Below are 24,670 nucleotides of genomic sequence, written 5' to 3'. Positions count from 1 at the left end.
ACCTGGGCCACAGTGCAGATGATGCAGTATTTCAGAGAGTTGTGCCAGACTGAGCTTTTCTCCGCCAAATGAGAGGGGAAATGTGTTGGGACATCCCCTGGGAAGACAGCATCTCTCTCCAGAGGATCTGTCTCCTCATCCCTCTCCTGGTCCATCTAGCTGCTGCTTGTCTGGGATGCAGAACCCTGATTTTAGGAGCACAGCATCACGAGTGATCCTTCTGGGTGGCAGCACCTTGCTTTGGCCCACTCATTTCTTGACATGAAAAACAGCAAGCAGGGCGTATTTCCCAAACAGGCTCCATGAAACAGCCAGCTCGCAACTAGCCTGTGCAGGCACTGGCCAAAACACACGTCTCCTGGGCCACCAACCTGCTCATTTCGAAGAGAAACCGGTCAGCCTTGGCCATGCGGTCCAGCTCGTGCTTATGCTCTTCCAGGAGGTCAATGTCACCCTTTTCAGGAACAAACTTCAGGAGCTAAACAAGGGAAAGCACACTTGTGGACATGATGACCATGCACAGTTTTTCAGGAGCAAAACGGTGACTCGCTTGCTTGAATTTACTCCCTTTTCAGCATGTATATACAGTGACCAGGCACCCGTGAAATAAGTGTTATCGCTGTCCCCGTGACCTTCCTCCCATTACTCCATCACGTTAGTATCTCTTCCTTCTGCCCTGCCACCGCTCTGGTTTTACAACAGATGTACTATGTCTGCTCCAAGGAGGTTTCGACACCAACTCTGCCAGAGGAGATCTGAGGGACTCTCATTTGCGGCAACTCTGCCTACTTGCAGATGGAGATTGTGTGCAGTGAATCCTCCCATATCTCTGCTGAAAATGCCACTACCAGCTCAGCTTTAAGGACAGGTGAATAGAATGCTTCCAAAGGGATTCAGGGGGGGTGGAAAATGGGATTCCCTTTTTGAGGACTGCACAAACGCTGAACGAGCTTTCAAAAATAACCCCCACTGAGTATGAACTTCAAGCCACAGCCACAAAATGGGCAACTGGCCCAGCCTCAGGGTCCCAGGGCAGACCCGGGCACAGGCACGGCACGTAGAGGCCATGCTGCTCCCACTGCCGATGCTCTGACCGAGCTGCTTTCCTGATGCTCCAGCCCACTTGGGTGCTTTTTCAACATACTGTTGGTAAATAATATGGGACCGTGACACACTTCTCAAAGCCGTGGTTTGGTCCCGAGCGCCCTGCACAGCGTGGTCTCAGCATGAGGAAACCACGGAGGAGAACAAGGAACGTTGCCCACCTGCTCCAGCATGTCTTTTGGGAGGTCCTCCTGCTCATCCATCGTCAAAATGGCTCGTTTGATCTCCTCATTCGAGAGTTTCAGCCTGGGAGGTGGAGGGGGAAGGAGAGTTATTCCCAGCCCAGCAATCACGCAGGGTTGAGGAGCATTTCCTACACACCCACGCGACACGAACAGCTTAAATCCTGGCCAGCAGCAGCATCACAGTTAACACAATACAGCGTGTTACGAAGAAGGATGTGTGAGAAACGCGGTAGGACCGTGCTCTGCCAAGGCAAACACAGAGCAGCCCTGGCCCTGCTGTGAAGAGGGGTCGAACCCCACCGGCCAATTCCCTCTCCCCACACTGCAGCTGCCGTCCCCTATTTTATAGTACATTTTATAAGTTTTGTAAGTGCTGTGTTATACATGTATTAAAAATAAATGACTTCTATATGTAACTCTAGCCTGTAGCAAGGCTGCTGCTGCGATGCCAGCATCCCCGAAGGCCACGGGGCCAGCGAGGGTCCCGCTCCCCATCGGCAGCACAGCCCAGCCCGGGCTCAGGAGCGCAGCTCAGCACTGCTCCTGAGCCCACTGCCACAACCTCGAAGGAAAAGTTGCCCAATTTCTGCTGCTTTTCTTGGATTTGAACATTGTCTCCCCCACCCCTCCCAGCTGCCTTTGGCTGGAGTCTCTCTCTAGGAAGAAAGAGAAAGAAATCCAAATTTGGGAAATCCAAAATTTTCTCAGCATCCCAGGAAACCCATCAGTGGCGTTTTTGGGGGAAGTGGGGATTCAATGTGCTTCAAACTGTAACAGGATGGAAACCAGCCCCCCCTCCACTTCACATAACGGGAACTGAAGATGTAGCCTCAAATTGGAGCAGACATCGATTAGAGTTTAAGATGTCTGCAGCACTCCCCTCAACTTCTCCCTGCAAGGACTTTGATTGCAAAACCACACATATTTCTCTTCACATTTTTGCACTGCAGTTGATTAAATAATATAAATGCAAAAGAGAGAAACCCCAGAAACTCTTGCAATTCTGTCTGCCAACATCCTATGCCCTGCCCAGCTTGCAGTGATGGTTAAAGCCATTGCAGTTAAAAAAAAAAAAATCCCCTGTACTTGCATGCACAGAAAAGTTACACGGTTGAAAAGACCTGTTTGTGGGCTTTAAGGAAACCCATAGCCCCAGTCTCGGCAATCAGCGCTGCCAAGGGATGCTGAAACACTGGATGTGGCTGAAAGGAATGAGTTGAAACCAGAAACACACCCTACGGTACAATGTGAGACCTTGGAAGTCAACCTGATCAGCAGATCAAGAAGAAGATCGGGACCTGACTTGATCACTTTAAGTAATTAAACAAGGAGGGAATTTTTCATCCTGGCATCTCTTCAGGGAGCAGACTGAGACCGTGGAGCTGGCTGTTTGGAGATGAAACTAAAGCAGGAAGGGTGCTAGTCTCCAAGACCAAGGGCTTGGTTAAGCTTGAAACTTTTTGACCAAGACTGGAAGTGAAGGATTACCTTTATCGAGGCAGGTGGATCTTACAGACCTGGCAAATAAATACTTGTTCCTTATGAGCTCATGTTTCTCTTCCCTTACCCAGTTCTCTCTCACCTGCTGCTTGAGGAAGTCCCCCAGGAGAGGGCTTGTGAAAGAGGAGAGAGTTACAGTCTCACCTCAGCCAGGGGAAGAAGCTCAAAGGTTGCGCTGAGCAGTGCCCAGGACAATTGCTAGGGTCGCCCCACAAGGAGCAAGCCCAGGATCCATGGAAAATGTCCCCTCTGATGCTCGCATTGACGAGCAGCCACGTCCTGGGGACACCCTACCTGTCCTATACGAGGGCAGTGCCCAGGATGGACGCGACCTAAGGTGGGATATGAAGATGCAGGAGGACTCCTTTTACATCCAAGCAGCAACCCGAGAGCTCACACCGACGACAAATGTCGCATTGGTCCCCAACCCAGTGAAAAGCAGGCACCGGCTGGGTTTGGGCATTTAGGGGATCCCTGGGAGGCAAGAATGCTGCTGGGAGAAGGGGGCTGGTAGGCAGCCACCCCTCACCCAAAGCCAGAGCGAACACCTAAAGCGCGCGCTTTCCACCGTGATCATCTCCAGGAGGGTGGTAAAAGATGAGAGTGACTTTTTCAAGCCCTGCTCATTAAAAGCAAAGTCAATAATCTATTTAAGAAAAGAGAGGCTGAAAAAAATCTTTTCTCAGGAATCATCAAAACCCAGTGCCAAGAACAAGAGCCTGCCCCGACATCGGCAGAGAGCAAGCGCAGGGCGCCAGAAGAAAACAGCTTCTCAGACAATTTGATGGGAAAGGGGCCAGTGAAAGCTAGAAGCTTATCTATAACCACAATAATTATCATTGCTGGCAGCAGCTGTCGAATGCGAGCCGTCTGAGAGGAACGGGGTCACAGGACTTGCTGTCACAGGGATTTAAAGCCAGCAGCCCGCCGATGCGAAGTGACAGCTCGCCAGCCTGATGAGCGCGGGGCTGATTTGCGGGGCTTTTGTAGAATCCCGCAGACGGCGTAATAAGTGTTAAGGGGAAAAACAAATTCCGCCGGGGAAGGGACGCGCCCTCTTGAAAAGCCACCTTCATTTGAGAAAAATGCTCCACGTCGCCTCGCCGGAGAGAGGAATCAAACGAGCCATTCACCGCCAGCCCAGGCGGAAAGTGATGGAGCGAGGGCTTGATCTGCACCTTGCAGAAAGCAGCACTAAAAATACACACGCGTACACAAGGAGCAAAAGCAAGGACGTGGTGGGTTCACGAAGGAAAACCAAATAATGTGCTAACATCGGCAAAGCATTCTCCAAAGAAACAAGGACAAAAAAGCAAGTGTTAAAAAATAGTCTTGTGCTGCATTACAAGCCGGAGGAAAATCCAGTGATCTCACTGCGCAGTAATTTCTCCCAAAGCAAGGGAAGCAGGCAAAAAAATAAATCTACAGAGAGAGATAAAGTATCTCGCTGGCTGTAATCTTTCCACGCTGCAAGCCAGACAATGCCTGGTGAGCTTACATTTGTACATATCTGGGCTAAATCAGGGACCAAGCTTGCAGGTCCTTTCGCATGCGAAAGTCTGCTCGTCTCTGTGGCGGCTGCATGAGCGAGGCAGGAGAGCAGCAGCCCGGCTGCAGCGAGCCACCCTGCGAGACCAGTCCCTTTGCAACACCGGGACCAGGGACCTGCTGCTCTGCCCAGCTTAGGGATGGGCAGCTGGGGTGGCCAGAGGCGAAAGGGTTTGCCCAGGGTCACACGGAGTCTGCTGGAGATGCAGCGGCTGGACTGGAGCCCACCAGGAGGATGCTTGGGCTTCAGCCCGACACTGCTCTTCCTTTTAACCACTTGGCATCATGAGTAAATCGCCCAAGGGGATTTTGGGGGGGTAAGCTCGATGGTGGTCCCTTGCCCATTTCTGCAAGGGATGGAGCAGACTTGGTCCCTCCACCCATGCATCCCCGGGATGAACCCCAAAGCACCTCCAAAGCAGCAGCTGGCACAAGCCACTGCTCCCCCAGAGCCGCTCATCCCCGCGGGCCCTGATGCTGTGGGACGTGCCTGGGAAAAGCCGTACGAGAGTCCTGGGGACCACGCTGCAGGGCAGGTCTGATCCCCCTTCTCCCCTAGGAAAGGACCCAAAGGGGAGGACAGACAGGCAGCAGCCTCTGTCACGCCCTTCCTTTGGGATTAGTTACTGGCGACTCATTTCCAGCCATCACTTTCTTGGAAGAGAAAGGTTTGCTGGTGAGATGAAATCAAGACCTTTATTTAGCAAGACACAGAAGATGCCTTTGAAGTGAAGTGTTTGGGTAGCTCCCTTTTCCATTGCAGGGGCTATTTGTGTGCTTAGCTTTCAATCATACACTTAAACCTCTGGCTCCATTACACCTAAACCCACTCTGACTGTGCTCAGCCTAAGTACAGGGGGGAGCAGCCCAGCCAGTGCCCTGAGCCCCATCGCTTTACTTGCTAATAGCTGACTGCCACAGATCTACTCATTTGCCTGCTGCTTTAAACTCCACTTTCATCGTCATCCTTTTTATTTGGACTGCTAGAAAGTACGAAAATCCCCAGAAGCAACCCAGAGCAGAGACAGCCACAAACACAGCTATTTTACCACCAAACGCTGCGGCACATGGCTCGCTGCACCCATTGCTCCCGCTGCCCACGGGGCTGAGGACCACCTCTGTGAGAGACTGGAGAAGCACTGGGGACTGCCAGTTACCCACCCAGAGGGTTTTTTTTGCAGACATCGGCCTCTGCACGCTTTCTAGGGAAGGAAACCAGCCGGGCTGCCGACCCAGAGTCCAGGAAAACACAGAAATTGGGTGCTGCAGCTGCAAGCCCACCCTGCCAGCAATGCTGCTCCAGCCCAGCTGGACCCGAGTGGCACAAAAGCTTCTGCGCTTCCAGGCAGCAGAGCGAATATTTCTGAATGGAACTATATTTTACTGCTGTTGGATTATTTCTTTTCTGGGTGAGTCAGAAATAAGTGGCATTTCCTGCAGTTTGGGTTTTTTTCCAAGTAGCTGCGCTGATGGTTGATCCTTTCAGAGCGCTGCAGCCTGGCTTCTCCCTTCTCAGAAGTCAGTCTTATTGGTGTAGTTTATCTTGCCAAAAAAGGCCCTTTTTATCCTCTTGGCAGCAGTCTGGGGATTGGATTAAATGGCTGGTAGCAGTGCTGAGCCCGCCTGCCAAGGCTGTCACCCCAGCGGGGCTGGGCAGCTGGAAGCTGGGGACATCCCCATCCCGAAATCCAGATGCAGCACAGGACACCCGCGCGGGCAGCCAGGCCCTGGCCGAATTATGCTGCCGCTCCCCCACCCCGCGACACCCAGTGCTCTCCCCAGCCTAACCGAGACTCTCTTCAGCTGCCACCAAAGAGCAAACAAAAGCCAGGCTGAGGAAGATAAGACATGAAATCAACCCCCCTCCCATCCCCTGTACAGACTCACCGGGTACCCCAGCCCCTCTGGGACTCCCCAGGGACACCGAATCGCCACGTACCCAGTTAACCTCATCCCCCCGCTCCGTGCCAGCCCGCCATGAACGGTGTAAGGCTATAGCTGGGTTCAGGTGTCACCGGCTCTCCCCCCACGCTGGCTCCCATCATTAACCCCCCTCCCCAGGATGAGGAGCACCCGCCAGCCCCGGGCAGGTATCAGGCAACCCCCCACTCGCCAGAGGGTGAGCAGGCATTAACCATACCTGGACAGGAGGATATTGCAATTCTGAGCTCTCTGGCCGTCTATGACCGAAAGCTCCTTGACTTTATGCCGGGAACTCAAGGTGTCATCGATAGCATCTTCCTTCTACAAAAAACACAAGGGGGAAAAAACAAAAAAGCAAGCCTGAAGAAAAGTCGTGGAGAAGCAAAGACAGTTAGTACTCTCAGCACATCGCAGCGTGACACGCAGCGGGCCCCCATTAATCAGAAGTGTCACCACGGGTTACGGGTAAAACCCATCGCCTGTAACTTAAACACAGTAAGTCGTTTCATAAACCAGAGCTGGCTTTGAAGCCACTGGTTAGAAACGTAAATATTTTCTCAGACAGGGAAGATTTAAGAATCTACAAACACACAGGCGCTGCTGAATAAATAAAGCTGAGCTTTCTTAGCATACATATTTGTGATACTTCATTAAATCCTCGCATGAAGTATTTCATTGCAGGCTGCTGCAGACACTCAGCATCACTCTTGTTCTTCAGCCCTGCTCCAAACATCTGCAGTTGCCCTTCACGCATCAGTCCTCCCGAGCAAGTGAGCCAACACAAGCTACCAGACTTGCAAACGCAAACTGCAGCGGTTGCTGCTCTTTCAGGGAAATTCTCCCAAAATAAGGGATTTCAAAGTAGGCATCGGTGTGGCATGAGCACCTACAGCTCCTAAGCAGCTTAAGCATATTACATTCAAAAAAATAACAATATACCACATTGCGGCTGCAGGCAAATAGGCAGATCAACATAACGGCAATTTCGCAGTGCTGCCCAAGGGGTTCACGTTGCCCCTGGTTTTAATTTACCATACTGCATGTTTCAGTGAGGTTAATCAATTAAAAGCCAGCTATTCAATCCTTCTGGAAGGAACACAGCCTGGAGCGGCAAGGTCCCACGCGCTACAGATCCACACTAGGAAACCTGGCACACAGCCACTGCACAGGTGGAGAGGGAGCACAGAAATTCCCTTTTTTTTTACTCTTTTTCGTGTTTGAATAAAAAAAAGAGCAGCTATAAGAAGCGGGAAGGTGCTGGGACAGGTGGTGTGGAGTGAAGGCAGTGGCAGGTGAAGGAAGGTGAGCCCCAAGTCACCTACCACCAGCTGCCCCTCTTGCGTGCCTTGCCTGCTCTGACTGCGATGAAACAGAGAGCTTCAACCCATACGTATGAGTTGATTTATTTCCATCTTTTGAAAAGTGAAAATGCTCAGGGGTAGGAGCTTCTCTGTGCCAAACTGCATCTGAAAATTCCACCCCTGGGCTTAGACGTTGGCTTCGACGTCCGACCAGACAGCAGAGAGGGCAGTTTGGTACTGACCAGCCTCGCCAGTGCCAGCTTTCAAGCTGTTCCTCGTGGTGATCTTTGTACCTCTCTGATCCAAGCCCCCCTTGGCCGCACGCTAACCCCCCGCAGCACCGCACTGCACGTCCCCCATGTCCCCAGCCCCATGCTCGCCCTGCCCTCGCTGCTCGCAGGCGCCGGGCTCCTGCAGATGCTCGCTTACCTGTCTGGAGTTACCGTTCACAAAGAAGTCCTACGGCCAGAGCAGAAGCATGGAAAAAGGCAGTAAAAACACATGCAGTTCAGTGTTCTCAGTGAAACCAAAAGGAGTCAAAGCACAGCCAAGGGGAGGGTGCAGCACGGGGGGCTCGGCAGCACGGGGAGGCACTCGGGGTCTGCCAGCGCCGAAATAGGGGGGATGCACATGAAAACGTGGGGAGGATTAAACGGAGGTGCAGGAAGGGGAGGGTTGGCAGGAGAGGGAGAGGTGGCTGCATCGATGGATCAGGCCAAGGTGTTGCTGCAGGAGGAGGGGACATGGGACGAGGTGGGAGGACGCTGGCCAAGCCCTGCCACTGCTCTGCATGAAAGTCGGCGAGCGCTGGCCCAAGGGCCATGCCGGGGAGGAAAAATTGCTAGCTTTTGCGAATCCGAGAGACTGAAATGCCAGTGCGATTGCCAGGAAAAACAGGGCTTTCAAGTGGAAATAACAAGAGGCTCATCCCGGAGCAAATCTGGCCGCAGCAAAACTTTACCATTTGCCACGGCAACATGTTTCTCCTTGACTTCTCCTCCGACAGGGACAACCCCCCTTCTCCAGGGCTCGGTAGCCTGGCCAAATGCCACCCCGATGCCCCACCAGCGCCGCGCTCCTCCAAAAACCTGGCTGTCCTGCCAGGCTCCCCGCACCAGGCTGGCAGCACGTGCAGCAAAGCTGGCACCACACACGTGTGCACACACACACACTTTCCCTGGGTGGCATCTTTTTTTTTTTCTAGACTCAACAGACCATCCTGCACCTCCGTGATGGGGAAGGAGACTTCAAAGTTGCAAAAATGGTTCAGTTTCTAGGGGTTTTTTTTCTAAAAAAAGAAGGCAGGCAGTAAGCGGAGGGGGTAGATGGGTCCAAATGCAGCTGGTTTACAAGAGTGCTTCCCTCCAACCCCTCTGTGCTGACATGAGCAGGGACATCCACATCTAGACCGGGTTGCTCAGAGCCCCGTCCAACCTGGCCTTGAATGTTTCCAGGGATGGGGCCTCCACTACCTCTCTGGGCAACCCGTTCCAGTGTTTCACCACATTTATGGTAAAAAATTTCTTCCTTATATCTAGTCTAAATCCACCCTCCCTTAGTTTAAAGCCATTACTCCTTGTCCCATCGCAACAAGCCCTGCTGAAAATATTTTCCCCATCTTTCCTATAGGCTCCCTTCATTTACTGAAAGGCTGCTCTAAGGTCTCCCCGCAGCCTTCTCTTCCCCAGGCTGAACAGCCCCAACTCTCTCAGCCTTTCCTCACAGCAGAGGGGTTCCAGCCCTTGGAACATCTTTATGGCCTTCTCTGGCCCCACTCCAACAGCTCCATGTCCTTCTTGTGCTGAGGGCTCCAGAGCTGGACGCAGGACTCCTGGTGGGGTCTGTCCAGAGCGGAGCAGACGGGCAGAAGACCCTCCCTTGCCCTGCTGCCCACACTGCTCGGGGTGTAGCCCAGGCCACGGCTGGCCTTCTGGGCTGCGAGCGCACATTGGTGGCTCATGTCCAGCTTTTCATTCCCCAGTGCCCCCAAGTCCTTCTCGGCAGGGCTGCTCTCAAGCCCTTCATCCCCCAGCCTGTGCTGATAGCGGGGGTTGCCCCAACCCAGATGCAGGACCTTGCACTGTGCCTTGTTGAACCTCATGAGGTTCACACAGGCCCACTGCTCGAGCTTGTCCAGGTCCCTCTGGATGGCACTGTGTCCTTCTGGTGTGTCAACATGCCTGCTTTGAGCTGGTCATGCCCAAACACAGCCCCATCACTGCTGCCTTTTTAAAGGAAACCTTGTTTACGCAGGTTTTCCCCTGACCAGCTGCCGAGGCTGGATCAGCCCAGGACCCACACGTGGCTCTGGGCAGGAGGATGGGAAAGAGCTTCATTAGATGCCACCGAACACCCGAGGCTGCGGGACCAGCACCCGGCGGGGCCTGAGCTGTGCCATCCACAAGCCCCGTGGCTAAAACCCAACGCATCAGGCTTTCCCTGAGCCCACAGAAATGCTGCAGCCATGAAGCAGAACACGACGTGCCAGAAGGCAAAGAAACGTCAGCCTAGAAAAGGAGCGACCGAGCCTTTCTTTGGCAGAGGGATGGGTGCCCATGGGGTGCAGGGTGGGCCCTGGTGCGGCGCTGGGCCGAGCGGTTCCCTGAGGCAGCGTCGCACCCATCCGTGTAGAAACACGTGTGGAAGAGCTCCCCAGGAGCAGAGCTCCGGCAATGCCACCACACTGGGGGCTTTGCAAGGCAAGGGGGACCTGCAGACCCTGCATAAGGACACCCAAGCTGCCACTGCTGTATTTCAGGCAGGTTAAATGAAAAACTGTACGATTTAGCTGGACGTGAGGCTGCTGCAAAGGCAGAATTAACTCCGTGGATCAGTCAAGGTTGTAAAGGATCGGTGTTGTATCAAGCAACCTCTTCCCAGCAGGCTCCTTCATGGGACAGGCATAAAGCACACCTACAAGGTTGCACTAGGGGAGGTTTAGATTGGATATTAGGAAAAATTTCTTCACCGAAAGGGTTCTCAAGCATTAGAACAGGCTGCTCGGGGAAGTGGTGGAGTCACCATCCCTGGAGGTAATTAAAAGACGTGTAGATATGGCGCTTAGGGACATGGTTTAGTGATGGACTTGGCAGAGTTAGGTTTACGGTTGGACTCGATGATCTTAAAGGTCTTTTCCAACCTAAATGATTCTATGATTCTTGTTTATTTAACTAGTCCTTAATTGGGAAGCCCTCCTTCCGTCCCAATGCTCAGACCTGCCCCACGATGCTCAGGCTTGCCCCACGCTGCTGGAGAGGAGAAGGACGTGGTGGTCCTCCTGCAGTCTCCTGCTCCAGGGGAGGGAGGGCTCCCCACGCATTCAGGCAGAAAAAAGGCTCATTACAAAAACTCTCCCTCTCTGCCTCAAAGCAGCCTCATGTCTGCCCCTTTCCCTCGCGTGAACCGCGATTAGCCTCTGCTGCAGGATGGTGGTGTAAGAAGAAGTAGCTTTAAATCTGCTGTCACCGTCCCCACCAACATTCCCCCCTCCCGTTGCCCCTGGCCCCTGCGCAGGTCACTCTCGCTTGCACGGAGGAGCTGGAGGCTTTTCTTCTTTCATCCTTTTTTGGCAGATGAATTCTCTCCCAGCTCACTGCTAAGCCCCTGGTTCAACAACATGTATATTTTCCACTTGGCCCCGGCTCTTTCACATTACTCACCACTGTGGGACCTGTCAGGACTGCACTGGCTGTGTCACTGCCACTTATCAGCATCACTCCCAGCCTCTTCCCCTTGCAGGCTCTCAAAACATCTCCAGCGGAGACGCAGAACCCTGCGTAGCACATCTAAGCCCCCATGGCCCTAGACTTGCTTTTCTCCATCACCGCATGCACGTCCTTAAGCAGCTACCCCCAGTCCTGCTGCATCCTCACGCCACAGCCTGAAACACAGAGCTCCTGGTGGTTTTTCTGTTATATCTTGCAAGATTGGTAAATGCTGGTATTATGCACCAGCTGAGCCCTTCTCTGCGGACAGGGACATCTGCAGAGCCTCGGCAGGGAGTACAGGGCGGATACGGGCTCTGGTGACAACTCAGGGCAGGGATGCTCCCAGGCTGAGCCCCAGGAAGCCCAGAGGGTTCCTGTCCTCCCCGCGGAGAAAGGGCCTTTCCCGAGAGCTGCAGAGCTCCCCTTGCAGCCTGCGTTTGCATCCCAGCCTGTGACGTGGGAAAAGCGTTTAAAGAGATGCTTAAAATTTAGTACATCATTAAGTCTCGGCTCTGTGCACTACTTAGGGATTCCCAGGCACGGTAGCAATAAAAATAACCAAGTCCCATCAACAGCAGCCCCGCAACAGCTACTCGTGGCGGGGCTGAGAGCTCTCTGCACCACACACACCTCTGCATGCTGCCTTTGAACCTTGCTGGGACCTTGTCCACGGCGATGTATCACCCGGCCAAGCAGTTGCGGAGCCCCGGTTTGCTCAGGCCATGGGCAGAAAGGCAGTCCCCAACGTCCCACACTGTGTCTGAGGATCACCAAGGAAGTGACTTTCAGCCAAGGGCTTAAGACAGGGAGCAGCAAGGAGAAATCCTTGCTCCTCCCCTGCTTGCTCACGACAGAAACCACCTTTCGCTAGAGCTCGAAAACAGTGGGAGTTATTAAGGCACTAGTTCATCCTCCTTCCCCGCAGGGACAGGCCATTGGCATGGAGCGACCCAAGCCCCACACCGAGCGCGAAGTGCCCCATGGTGCGTGTATTACCCCAAGGAGCGTGTCTAACCCTGCGCGCACAGAAGCTCTCTGCAGAGCCCTGCTGCCAGCCATGCCAGGGCACGCAGCCAGGCACCCCCTCCCCACGCTGGGACTGCGAGCTGGGGCACCCTGGGGACTCACAGGTGAGCAATCACACGCCCTTCGGTCCAGGCAGATATGTCCCACCACTCGACTCACACAAAACTGTGCTACGGTGAAGTCTGGGTGAGCCACAAGGACCTTGTGCACCATGCTCCCAAGGGTGTCTCCAGCCCCAGCAGCATCTCACGGGTGGGATTTCACCTCCCCTTTCCCAATCTCCCTTCTGCATCTTCTGCCAGTCCCATCCCAGTCCCTGGCTCCCACGTTCAGCTCCCTTTTGGTCCTCATCTCATCTGGGGCGAAAGCCCATGTCACAGGTCTCCTTGCAGCATCTCCCTCTTCTTGCTGGCCCTGAACCTAACCAGCTGCTTCATTCAGCAGGACCTCGGCCAAGCCAAATTATTTTTAAATTCCTGCCTGGCAATAATCCACAGCACACCAGGTGATTCATGGACTCAGACAGGCAAGCCAGAGGGCACACCGTCCTGCCGACACACCAGGTTTCCATTCTTGCTGCCCTTCCATTTCCATCTCGTCTTCAGATGTGCCCTTCAGGAGGCATGAGTCAAGCTCCAAAAATGCCAGGGTAAAAACCAGGGTCACCTATTCCCGAAACACACTTGGGGCAGCACATACCTCTGGTGGGTTACTCTTGATATTTGCCCTGCTCTAATCCACCCTGATCTTTCCCTCAATTAGCCTCCAGAAGAGATTAAACCCTCACGTTGCCTAAGGAGCTTATGCGTCAGGTCCTTCCCGGCACTGTCCCTCCGCCCGAGCCTGGCAAGGGCAGCACAAGCTGCTCTCTCCTCCCAGAAATTCAGCCAGACGTTCAGCACGTGACCACGACTTTTTCAGCCTCTCTCCTTGCTTTTTCTCCTGCCTTCTTGAAAAACTCATTGCTTTTGCCCATCGTGGTCCTGCCTGTCTAATTTTCTTTGTGTGCTTTGATGGCTTCCAAACTGGGGCCATATTGCTTGAGCAGCAGATTAAAAAGCAGAGACTTTTGCTTGAACTGTCGTTATTTTGGTTTGGGATTTGCTTTTTTGTTCAAAGCTCGCATTTTGCTCTGGACTCACTACAAAAACAAAAGAAGAGATCCACCCATGGTAGATGTGGGCAAAACTTAGCCCTTCTTGGCTAGAGAGGGACAGAAATTTTCCACCCAATACGAAGACACGAAGCAGTGGCTGTTACAAGTGATCCAAAAATGTTACCCAACCGTGGCCACATCTGGGGGATATTTAAACACATTCCCAGTCGCTTTTTTTTGTTGTTGTGTTTTTGGTGATTCCTCTTCACGACACACGCGGTCAGGTGCGTGGGCACACCGAGCCGTGAACGGCCGCTTCAACGCAACGGCACCAGCATGCGGGTGAGAGGACAAAGCGGATGGAGCCGATCTGGCAAACACGGCATCGGTATGAAATAATGACGGGAGATGTGTTTCGAGACCACAAGTGAAACCGCACAACCTCGTAACAGCAGCGCCTTGCCCAGATGCCCATGCATGCCCCGGGCCAGCCGTCACCTGCTGTCTTTGGTAGGCAGAGAACGTCCTTTCCAGGTCTTCGAGGTCCAGGATTTTGAACACTTTTGTATCATCTATGTCGGCCCACACGGTGCCTGCCAGCTTGTTCTGCAAGACAGTGGGAGGATTGCAGGTTAGGGGTCCCCTGTCCACCTGTCCCTGTGGCACTGGGTGGCCGTCTGGCACCTCTGGTTTCACTGCCTGAATTATTGCCCGGCTTACCTCTGGCAGCTTGGACCAGTTGAAAGACTTGAGGGCGTTCGTGGGCTGTGGGATGCTTTTCTTCTTGAGGGCGAAGCCCAGAGGTGCTCCGGGGGGGGGCATCACCCCATCCAGGGGTGGAGGGCCAGGGGGTGGGGGGGGACCACCCGGAGGGGGTGGTGGCAGGGGAGGTGGCGGGGGACATCCCCCTGGGGGGGGGGGGGGTGGTGGTGGAGGGGGAAGGAGGGATCCGGGAGCTGGAGAAGGTAAAGGGCCACCAGGAGCTCCTGGTGGCAATGGAGGTCCTCCGGGGCCAGCAGCACAGATTGCCCTCTGGGAGAGAAAGAGAGGAGAGACTGGTCACACAGAACGGGGTGACACCACCCAAAAATACCCCCAGGCAGATTTTTTTAACCAGCATAGGAAGCACCCAAAGGCTTCAGCACTCCTGCCCGAGGTCTGATGCAGCCAGGGACAAAATCACTCCACCACCAGGGACAGACATCTTGGTGGCCCTCGCAACAAGGACCTTTCTCAGCCCCCTGTGCAACTCAGCCTCAAGAAATCACCCCATGGTGTTCGCAGGGGGTTTGGATGGGGCCAGAGAGGGGAGCAGGTTCGGGGCCTCACCCTGCTCGTCTTGTGAAGCTGCGCCGTGAGATCTGCCACCTGCTGCTTGACCTGCTTGTGTTCGCTGGACTCCTTCTCCAGCTTCTCCTTCATCTTGTTCAGCGTCTGCATCATTTCTTCCTTCTCCTGGGCCTTGGCATCGCACTCCCGCTCCTTCTTCTCCAGCTTCTGCTGAAGCTCACTGTGCTCTGAAACAGCACCATGAGACAGACCACTTTTGGGTGACAAACACTCCCTTTTGGCAAATGGCAGCGCATGGCGACTAACCCCCACGCTGCCCTGCGGAGAAGCTGTGCAGTTAAGAAAAGGGAGTGTTGTTGTGCCTGTGTTGGTTTCAGCTGCCGCCGGCAACAAGAGCGCCACGCGGCCGCCCCTCCCCCCACCGCGGTGCGGAGGAGAATGGAAGGAAACGGGCAGAAACTGGCGGGTCGGGATAGGGCAGTTTAACAGAACAGCAAACAGAGGGAACAGCAACAACAACGGTACAGATAAGGAGAAAATAAGACACAAACTCGCATAACAGACCTGCTCTCTCGGCCAGGACCGGCGCTCCCGAGCCACGAGCGAGTAACCGCCGCACCGCTCCCCCCATCGGCACCCCGTGTGACAGTGACTGCCGCACCGCTCCCCCCTCGGCACCCCGTGTGACAGTGACTGCCGCACCGCTCCCCCCTCGGCACCCCGTGTGACAGTAACCGCCGCACCGCCCCCCCCATCGGAACCCCGGGTGACGTCACAGGGTATGGAACACCGGGCTCTGTTTGGCCGGGTGGGGTCAGCCCCCACCCCCCCGGCTGTGCCTCTTGCTGGAGTCCGGTGAAAATTAACCCTGTCCTGGCCAAACCCAGGACAGTGCCATGCCTTAACGCCCCAGCCAGGGCTTCCCCATGATAAAACAAACATCTGCTTTGCCCATTTCCCTGGTGAGCCCCACAGTGTGATACTACCTCAGCCACTCCTTAGAGCTTGTGGAGTCCATCCAGCTAAATACATGTATACATTATCTATTTAGCTTACCATGCATGCTAAGATTAAAGTTAGTGCCGTATGTCTCTCCATCACTCACCTTTCCGCATTTTTTCTGCTTGCTCTTTCCATTGTTTCACTTCATTTTCATTGACTAACCTGACAGGAGAAGACAAGTAGCGTGATAAGACAATCCTGCCGCAGTAAACAAGTGGCCATCACCAGCAAGAAACGCTATTGACCAAGCCTGGGCAGTGGGATTTAAGGCTACCAAACTGGTATTTCCAACACCTCTGCTCTGCTTCCCCCCGAGCAGGGTTTTCCAGGCTGGGATGCAGTGCTGCCTCACCAGCTCCAGGGACGCTGGCTTCACAGAATCACAGAATCACAGAATGGTAGGGGTTGGAAGGGACCTCTGTGGGTCATCTAGTCCAACCCTCCTGCCGAAGCAGGGTCACCTACAGCAGGCTGCACAGGACCTTGTCCAGGCAGGTCTTCAATATCTCCAGAGAAGGAGACTCCACAACCTCCCTGGGCAGCCTGTTCCAGCTGAGGAGCAGAAACATCACCATGTGACAGTAAGTGATGAACAAGGAACAATGACAGCAGCAGTCGGGGGAAACAGCTCACCGAGGACACAGAGCTTGAACTTAACACAGCTGCACGCTGTGCTCAAGAGGTCGAGGCGATGCCAGGCTGGCAGGGACAGCCCCCAGCCCAGCCTCTCTCGCCTGCCGGAGCCAGAGGCAGTGCAGTCGTGGTGGCCCGTGCCAGTGCCACTCGGGGAAACCCTGGGAAACGCGGGTGAGCACTTACATTCGGACGACGTTTTTAATATTGAAGTTTTCCAGGGGAGTGGCGTCGGGGTCCTGCCCTTTGTCACTCTGGATGACGATCTGCTGCACGATCCTGTCGAGCAGCAGCCAGTACTGGACAGTGTTGCCACTTCTTTTATCTGGAGGGGAAGAAGGGGAGAGATGGAGGAGAGCAGCAGGAAGGTCGAAGCCGCCCCTGGGGAGGAGATGTGGGCTTGCCAAGGCCCCGGCAGCCACGGATTTCCTCGCCTGCCCCGGGACTCACAAGGCATTTGCAGACAGTGGTGCAGGATAGACATAAAGTGCGGGTACGCTTCGGTGTGTGTCAGCCTCTTCCTCGTCAGCTCAAACATCTGAGTCGCACTTTTGGTGTCGATGTGGACCTGCGGACAGGAGGAAAGTGAGCTCAGGCCATCGGACCAGCAACGGCACCGCCTGTTTCTTGAGTCCCGGCTCCAAACCCCAGGAGCCATCCCCACCTCACGCCTGATGGACAGCCAAGCCCCACTGCCCTGCAAGGGGAAAACAGTGCTGGTCGGCAGCCTGAGGAGAGGAGCGAGGCACCAGGCTGTAGGACAGAGGTTGCAACAGAGCAGGGCGACAGGAGACAGATTTCCAACCTCCAAATTTTATCCAAAAGACCACATTTCATCCCAGGCGACACAGGTGCCTTTAAAAGCAACCATGACACCAACTGCCAGCATCTGCATCAGCAACACTGATACTCACCAGCTCAAATCTTTTGGCAAATTCCAGCTCATCCTCATTTCTAAGCATTTCAAAAAAATCTAAGTGCCTGATGAAAGAAAGGGGGGAAAAAAACCAGACTGTTAAAAGCAGATATGAATGCAACAATGAACAAATTGCAGGCAGCCAGCCTGGCAGCGGCCCAGAGATGAGCGGGACGTGAAACATCAACTGGATCTTCAGTCTCGAGCTCCCAGTCATTACAGCCTGTCCAACAAGCCTTTTGGGATGAGAAGAGGAGGAGGAGGGCTGGCAGCATCCCCCAGGACCCTGATGATCACATCCTTCCCGGCTCAACCCTACATTAGAGCACAGCAAAACCACGTCGGGGTTTTTCCCTCCCTCTCTGGCGACAGCAAAGAATTTCCTCAAGAGGGGCGAGTCTAGACCCACATGCTTTCTCTGAAGGCCAAGTCCAGAAACCAGAAAGCAAGGGTGCAAGGCATGGGCAAAAATAACCAGTGGGCTGGTGGTCACTACTCACCGGTCAAGGGTTGAATTTTCATGCTCTCTTAGTTTATCAATGACTGGCTGGATCCCGAGCATGAGAAATTCATATCTCAGATGGAGTCTGAAATCCAGGCTTTCCTGCAAGGGACAGTTGTGGGGTCAACACAGCAAGGAGCACATGCTCAAAAAGCTTACTGAAATAAGCTCACCCCAAACCCACCCTCCCCAAGAGCCCCGGCGCTCACCACGCCTGCCCCCTGGCTCAGGACTGCGTTGATGAAGGACATGATGGCTGTCTTGAGGCTCACTTCATCCCGATACCGCCCTGTGCTCTTGTCCAAGTCATTGATCAGCGTCTGCCAAACACACAACGTCAGTTAAATGCCCAGCGACAGCACCAACACTGCACAAACAGCCAGGGGAACGCACGCAGGAGCTCCTACAGCATCCTCGTGATGCTCCTACAGCACCCACTGGTGATGGATCATCAGCTGCTGCCTGCTGTTACGCAGCCCACCTCAGCACCCGTTTTGGCTAACATCAGCCCATCCAGATGTGCTACAGCCTTGCAGAGCTGTGATCCCAGCCACCCTGCACAACCAAGCATTTTTTTTCATCGGGATGCTGCCTTAAATAACTGGTTCCTCACTCTTTGCTCAGCTGCAGACCTCATCAGACATGGTTCTGCGGTAATTCCCCAAGCACCTAAGTTGCAAACGGCCATAATATATCATTTGCAAGTGGCAGTTAGATATCCAGGAGCAGGAAAGGACAAGAACGCTGAATTTTGGGAGCTGAGGGCTGAGACAAGATGCACCTACCTGAAAACGAGTCCGTTCGCTGGCGTATTTCTGGTAGTGCAGCATCGCCTCCAGTACCTTTTTGTGGCCCCCGGGAACCAGGCACACAGCGCCCATGATTTCCAGCACTGCCACCTTCGTCTTAATATTCTCCGTGCTCAGACTCTGAGCGATTACGTTAATACTCTCTGAATGGGCCAGGACGTGAGCCCGGCCCAGGGAGTTGTTCATTAGTGCTTTTATACATCCAATGAGCGAGGTATGTATTCGAGACTCTGCCGTCTCATAGTCCATGCTTTTGAGAAAGTTCAGAATACACGACAAGCCATCCAGGTCGATGAACCGGGTTACAAACCTGTCAGAAAGAGCCTTTTTAGCTTTAAAATCAAACACTGAAGGACCCTTTTAATCTCAAACAGGGCTGATTTGGCTGTTGTTGCAAACCCAGAACCTTCTTATCTATTTTTTCCTGAACTTTGGATAGCAGAAAGCCTGCAGGCTTAGAGCACAGGGACGAGGTTGCAAAAATCTTAGCAATTTAATCAGTGCCCGGTAGCAGAGGCAACCAGGCATCATCAGCACAAGGTTGTCCAGAGCTAGGATACTTGGAAGAGGACCAGCTAACCCAGCCACCAGTGCAAGCCCCAGGATGGACGGTAGGAGTTCGCAGCCACGCTGCTTCAAAACCTTCCCAGTCCCCAACCTGAGTCTTAAATCCCACTCACTTGGGACCAGTTTTGCACAGGACTGGAAGAAGCTCCCAAGCCCCGCAGATGCCTCCTCGTCAATCGCAGACACCCCAACGTCAGCCAAGCCCACGTCCACGACGCCTGCCAGACTTTCTGCCTCCTGCCACCTCCCCTGCCTCACCACCCACATCCCTCTCCTCTCTTAGGCACGGCTCACCAATTTTAAGGGGTTTCTAATTTTTATGATGACTTATAACGCCACTGAACAGAAAGCAGACAGCAAACACACGGCTTTGCCCCAGGCAGCTTCACAAGAGCAGGCAGACACAACACCGCCCGCTGCTCAGGCGTTTCAGGACCTCCCTGACCGATGCCATCCAGGCTGGGTGCATTCTGGTTTGGCCAAAGGGACGGGCTCGGAAAGCAAACGAGCCAAGAACATCCCGGCACTGGGATGATTTTAATTTGAAACAAGCCATGCTGATGCGCAGCAACAAAAGGGGTAATTGCAGGCTTGGGGAAAACTGATTTCTCTGCTTCAAAGCCTGCTCTTCTTCCAGCCAAGGTCAATAGGAAATCCGATGTTCACTGCCCTGGGAGCAAAAGCAGGTCGAACACGTAAAATTTTCTACGGAGCCTGCTGGATCCTTGTGACTCGCAGTGAGACAGACTTGCAAACCACTCTTAAGGACTTAGTAAAGTTTCGTGGCTGGGTATCAGCCCTGCTCCCAGGGCACAGTGGGGAGCCGGCACCCAAGAGGTCCAGGTTTCACAGAAATCAGGTGCCAGCACCCAAGAGGTCCAGGTTTCACAGAAATCAGATGCTCAGCCTCAATCCTGGGAATTTTTTACCAAGTACCATTGCCAGAACCATTGCAAAAGAGAAATGGAAGAGGGGAATGTATTTGCAAGCAACAGCAAATTTGTTTTTTCCGTAACTAGACCAGGTCATGCATTACTTAATGAAACATTTTCCCATCAGAAAATGTTGACCTGAGGCATCTTAAAGGTTTTGCAGATGTATGCAGGCAGACTCCAGAGAAACTGAATTTTGGAAAAAACTACAGACATTCAGAAAGAGTCCCACCCGTTCTTTATCCTCCCCATCAAAACCTCCTAGCAACATTTTTTTTTTTGCATTTCATAAAAGCGTGAATATTCATGTGATTTTGTTCCTTTAAAAAGTGCAAGAGAAGTTGAAGTTGAAACAAAAGGCCTGGTTGACCAACAAAAATTTGATTTTCTTCTTTTTTTAATTAAATCTGAAAGGTATTTTTACATTCTGTTCCAATGAGAACAGAAGTAAATTTGAAAAAACCAGAAGTTGGCTGATTTGGCTGAACAGATGTGAAGGTCCTGGTGGCCCTCGGCCACCAAAAGGACTGAGGAAAAGGAACAAAATGACAAGAGGCGAATCGAAAAAAGCAAGCGCTCTTTCAGGGTCCCTGCCTCCCTCATCCTGTGCAGCCCCCATTTATATTTGAGTTTAACCCCCCGCTCTGCCAGAGAACTCAAATCCAAAGCCATGACCACGGCAATCAAGCCAGCAAACAGAAGGGAATTGCCTCATTGGTTTCGTCCTCAGTGCAGTCTTCAAACTTTCGATTGTTTTATTTCTCTCCTCCTCGTCTTCTTTTTCCAAGGCGATCAGTGATTTTCTCTGTGACCGGAGAAAGGCAGATGTGAGAGGGGAGGCCTCCCTGGAAAGCTCATGTCCGAGGAGTGGGACCCCAGTGCCCTCTTCCCCAAACTGGTCCTTGGCCCCCCGCAAGCCCTGGCAAGACACTTGGCTTCACTGCCTTGAGACAACTGGGACAGCTTGATCACCACCCTAAGAGGACACACTTAGCATTGTCCTGCATGATCATTAAGTTCCAGAGTTAACGCCCTGCAGGAAGCAGTGGTGTCACCCCAAATTGTTGACCTGCAGCTCATCCAGACTAGCCCATGTTGGAAGGGGCTCTGAACTGCCCAGTCTTGCAGCAAATAAACTGTATTTCCTACAGAAAACAGTGCTATTTCTATCTCACTCGGCACGATGTCGACAAGAAAGTATTTAATATTATAATAACATAATATTATTTAATAATATTTAATTATAATTAATATTTATTAATATAACAGTCGGTAATTATTATTAATATTATCATTTAACAATTAATTGTTATTCTTAAAATATTAAATATTTAAATTAAAGTATTTAATAAAATTACATATAAGCTCATCCCTTGTGGGACAGACAACCTGCAGTGGCGTGTTTCGCCATGCCTGCCTGGCACAGAAGGGTGTCAGGAGCGAGGCAGTAGCAGGCATCTATGAAAAAGTACAAGCACTATGGGCTTCCACGGCAGCTCAGTGCCCCACCAGCACTGCACAATCAAACGGGGTCTTTAAAAACTTCATACTTTATACTGAAAGCTGCTATTTGCCATCTGTCTCCCAGCCTCCCAGCCCAGGGCAAGATGAAATGCCCTTCCTGCCATAGAAAATGCCTCTGTTCCCCAGCTGCATCTGTTGGTCTAATGGAGGGTATCCTTAAATCCATACATAAGGGGTTTCTGAACGGCTGGGACAAATTGCAAGCTACTGCCAACTCCAAATCATTGAGAGGTTTGCAGACCCGAAAGGCTGAAAACAGCCGGGTCACAACTTTGTGGCTATGTCACTCGTCGCCCTCTTGGGCACAATGTTGGCCATGCCGGAGGCTGTCACCGCTGCGCTGCTGCCCCATACGGACCAAAGCCTTGGGAAATACTTACAGCAGCCATTGAGTTCAGCTGGTCGATATAAAACTCCGGCCAGCTGGTGGCTCCTTTATTTTCTTCCTGGTCCTGGAGGGTGGTGGGGGGAAGTGAAACAAAGACAGCAAATTAGTAGAAATACTGTCAACATCCCCTGACTTTCATGACCAACCACCTCTGAAGAACCCTTGAGCTTTTGCATTACTTTATATCAATATAAGCGTGACTTCCTACATTCTGAGCTCACCACCAACAGCTCCAGCTGTGGGAACATTATCTGATTTATTGAGCTAGCATATTTTATATACGATCTATGTTACACCATGTGACCAAAGTCTGCCCCAGTGATACTGCATCGGTCCTGTGGTTATCATCTCTGGAGAAACCACACTGAAATGTTACATCCAGATTTCTCTTGTACCGACTCTGCAGTGCCCTTGAAGTTTTGGCTGCACAGCCTTGATGAATGTGCTTTGGGGGAAAAAGCAGAGTCCCTCAGAAGTAATCACGAGCAAGTAAATGTGACACGAACTAGGCTCTACTCTTGGAGCAGGACCATGACTTACCAACACCCTAACAGAGACTCCAGGCGCAACAGACAACTCCTCTGGGGGCTTCGTTAGTTGTTAGGAGAGAATATGCACCTGGCAATGTCTCCCGTTAAAGGATGTCACCCCTGGGCCCATGATCTATGACAATGAATGATGCACAGCCTCATTTCGTCATCCCGGTCTACAATGCCCTGCATCTGGTGGGACTCACAAGGAGTTTTCAGGTTCTACTATCTTCTTGTAGGACATGACTGAAGGACCTCCTAAAAACTTCTACCAAAAGAAGAAAAAGGATTCACTGCAGAAATGCCACATAGGCCTAGGCTGCAGAGTCAACCAACACTACACAAATCCCAGGCATCTTCCCTCATGAACCATCTTCAGTTCACAGCCTGACTTGCTGCACAGCTTTGTCCCCTCCCTAACTTGAAGAGATGTTTGCAAAGGTCATCCTACACCGCAGTTGCCTGTGACAGTGGGAGCTGGACAACCTCCTCTCCTGCCCCCACGTCTGTGCACGCAGACGGCTACCAACCCTCCAGCTGATTTCAGCAAGCCCAAGGAACAGAGTCCCAAATATTTACTGCAGTTCAAGAGGCATACGTGAGAAATGCCTGTGCATCCAAATTTCCTAAGCTGCAGCTTGCCAAGATGAGAACACGGAGCCAGCGATAGGTAATTTGGACGGGACCCAGTTCCCCCACGGGCAGTGCAGCCCGACCCCGCAGACCTGACCCTTTGCTGCACCTGGCTCCGGGATGGGGACAAAAGAAGTTCGGGAGCAACAAGGAACCTTGCAACCCCTTGGGCATCTCCTGCGACACACTGAGGGCCAAGGGAAGCTGCTCATCCACCCTTATGGCCACCTCCAGCCCTCTTCGAGCAGCCGTGGTCCAGCCTGGCAGTAACCCGATCGCCCCGAGCAGCTCTCCGTGCCAGCTGCCCAGGCACATGGCTAGGAAACACATCCCTTGGGCAGGCTGCCCGCTGACGAACACGCATCCATGAGCCTCACTTTTGTTTTATCTTCTGTAGATCTGATCAAGTTTAAAGCAAATAAAATAACTTTCCTGAGCAAGCAGACTGCATTCAGCCCTCCTTGCCCTCTGCTTTAATACTTTGGGTTGTTCTCCCCTCTTTCTCCTGCCAAGAGCTGAGGGTTTGAATGAAACACTTCTTTCACCTGCCCTCCACGTTTCATTTTTTTTTTTCACCCAAGTGGGAATCAACAGAGAGCAAGAATTTTTCTGGGATGTTGGAAAAACAACAAAAAAATCTGCCCTACCCATGCTAGTGCCAAACCTAATAAACCTGAAGGTGGTCCCACTGCCTGCCTCTGCGTGGATGGAGACCCATTCATAGCCATGGTCTGACAATTACTTTTTGCTGGCAACAAATAAAACCTTCCCCACCCTGTCCAAATAGTGCTTAAAAAATGAAGCGCTCATCTGCTGGCTGAGTGTGCAACACCCAGCCTGATGGGAAGAAACAGGGATGCCTTTGGTCTTCTCGCAGCCAGGAAAACCGGAATGCACTGGCTTCTCTCTACTTGCCACTCTCCCAAAAACCTGCCTCCAGCAAAGGCAAGAGGATACAGGGGCAGAGGTGGGACCTCAGACCTCTTGCTGTTCACTGGCAAATGGACTCGGTGAAGCAATCCTCTCCAAATAACCCGGGGACTGTCCAGCTGCCCATCCTGCCGCATTTCTGGCCGTGTCTGGACCCACGTCCAGGGACTGTCACCTGCCAGCATCGAGCTTGGCCACCCGAAGCCATGGCCAGGGGGAGGTTTCCACCATGGTGGGGGAAACCCAAAGCCATCCCAGGGGCTGTGGTTGGTCAGAGCTTCCCACCGCTGGATTGTGCACAGAAGCACCTGCCATGCCTGCAGGAATCCCAGCAGCCGACGTGTCTGCTTACACACAGCCTGCTTGTTGGAAATATGCTCAGGAACATGGAGTGTCAGGGGGCTCGAGAAACAGAGGTGTACGTCAAATGGAGTCATTTATGAGTCAAATGGAAAGGCACAAATTATATCACCATCTCTCGCAGGGCTGAAGGAAGGTCTTCTGCTTCTCCTGAGTCAGGTGGGAAAGGTAAACCACCACATTTTGCAAAGTATTGGTCAGCTTGGGGGAAACACAAATCATTTCTGCAACATGTGGGTTAGAGCCATCAGTTTAGTTGGCATG

At 52.7% G+C, this 24,670-nt stretch overlaps 1 protein-coding gene across 2 annotated transcripts in view; it reads right to left on the bottom strand.

Annotated features, from left to right (window-relative positions):
- LOC104335301 (disheveled-associated activator of morphogenesis 1) overlaps nucleotides 1-24,670 on the bottom strand; it is a 97,463-nt gene that overhangs the window by 12,188 nt on the left and 60,605 nt on the right. The window contains exons 5-20 of one of the 2 annotated variants that reach the window (XM_075426741.1): nucleotides 21,946-22,017; nucleotides 20,752-20,846; nucleotides 18,519-18,852; nucleotides 17,943-18,053; nucleotides 17,732-17,835; nucleotides 17,230-17,296; nucleotides 16,766-16,883; nucleotides 16,502-16,640; nucleotides 15,786-15,844; nucleotides 14,720-14,907; nucleotides 14,111-14,422; nucleotides 13,889-13,996; nucleotides 7,991-8,020; nucleotides 6,478-6,581; nucleotides 1,266-1,350; nucleotides 372-478 (exon numbers count right to left, since the gene is read on the bottom strand). In XM_075426741.1, the coding sequence (XP_075282856.1) occupies nucleotides 372-478; nucleotides 1,266-1,350; nucleotides 6,478-6,581; nucleotides 7,991-8,020; nucleotides 13,889-13,996; nucleotides 14,111-14,422; nucleotides 14,720-14,907; nucleotides 15,786-15,844; nucleotides 16,502-16,640; nucleotides 16,766-16,883; nucleotides 17,230-17,296; nucleotides 17,732-17,835; nucleotides 17,943-18,053; nucleotides 18,519-18,852; nucleotides 20,752-20,846; nucleotides 21,946-22,017 (2,033 nt within the window). The remainder of the gene's footprint in view (nucleotides 1-371; nucleotides 479-1,265; nucleotides 1,351-6,477; nucleotides 6,582-7,990; nucleotides 8,021-13,888; nucleotides 13,997-14,110; nucleotides 14,423-14,719; nucleotides 14,908-15,785; nucleotides 15,845-16,501; nucleotides 16,641-16,765; nucleotides 16,884-17,229; nucleotides 17,297-17,731; nucleotides 17,836-17,942; nucleotides 18,054-18,518; nucleotides 18,853-20,751; nucleotides 20,847-21,945; nucleotides 22,018-24,670) is intronic. The other variant, XM_075426743.1, reaches the window with a different exon arrangement.

This window comes from Opisthocomus hoazin, chromosome 7 (genome assembly GCF_030867145.1).
Source record: "Opisthocomus hoazin isolate bOpiHoa1 chromosome 7, bOpiHoa1.hap1, whole genome shotgun sequence".
Classification (NCBI taxonomy): domain Eukaryota; kingdom Metazoa; phylum Chordata; class Aves; order Opisthocomiformes; family Opisthocomidae; genus Opisthocomus; species Opisthocomus hoazin.
Note: the sequence above shows the minus strand (reverse complement) of the source record. Positions and strands in the feature narration are given on the sequence as shown.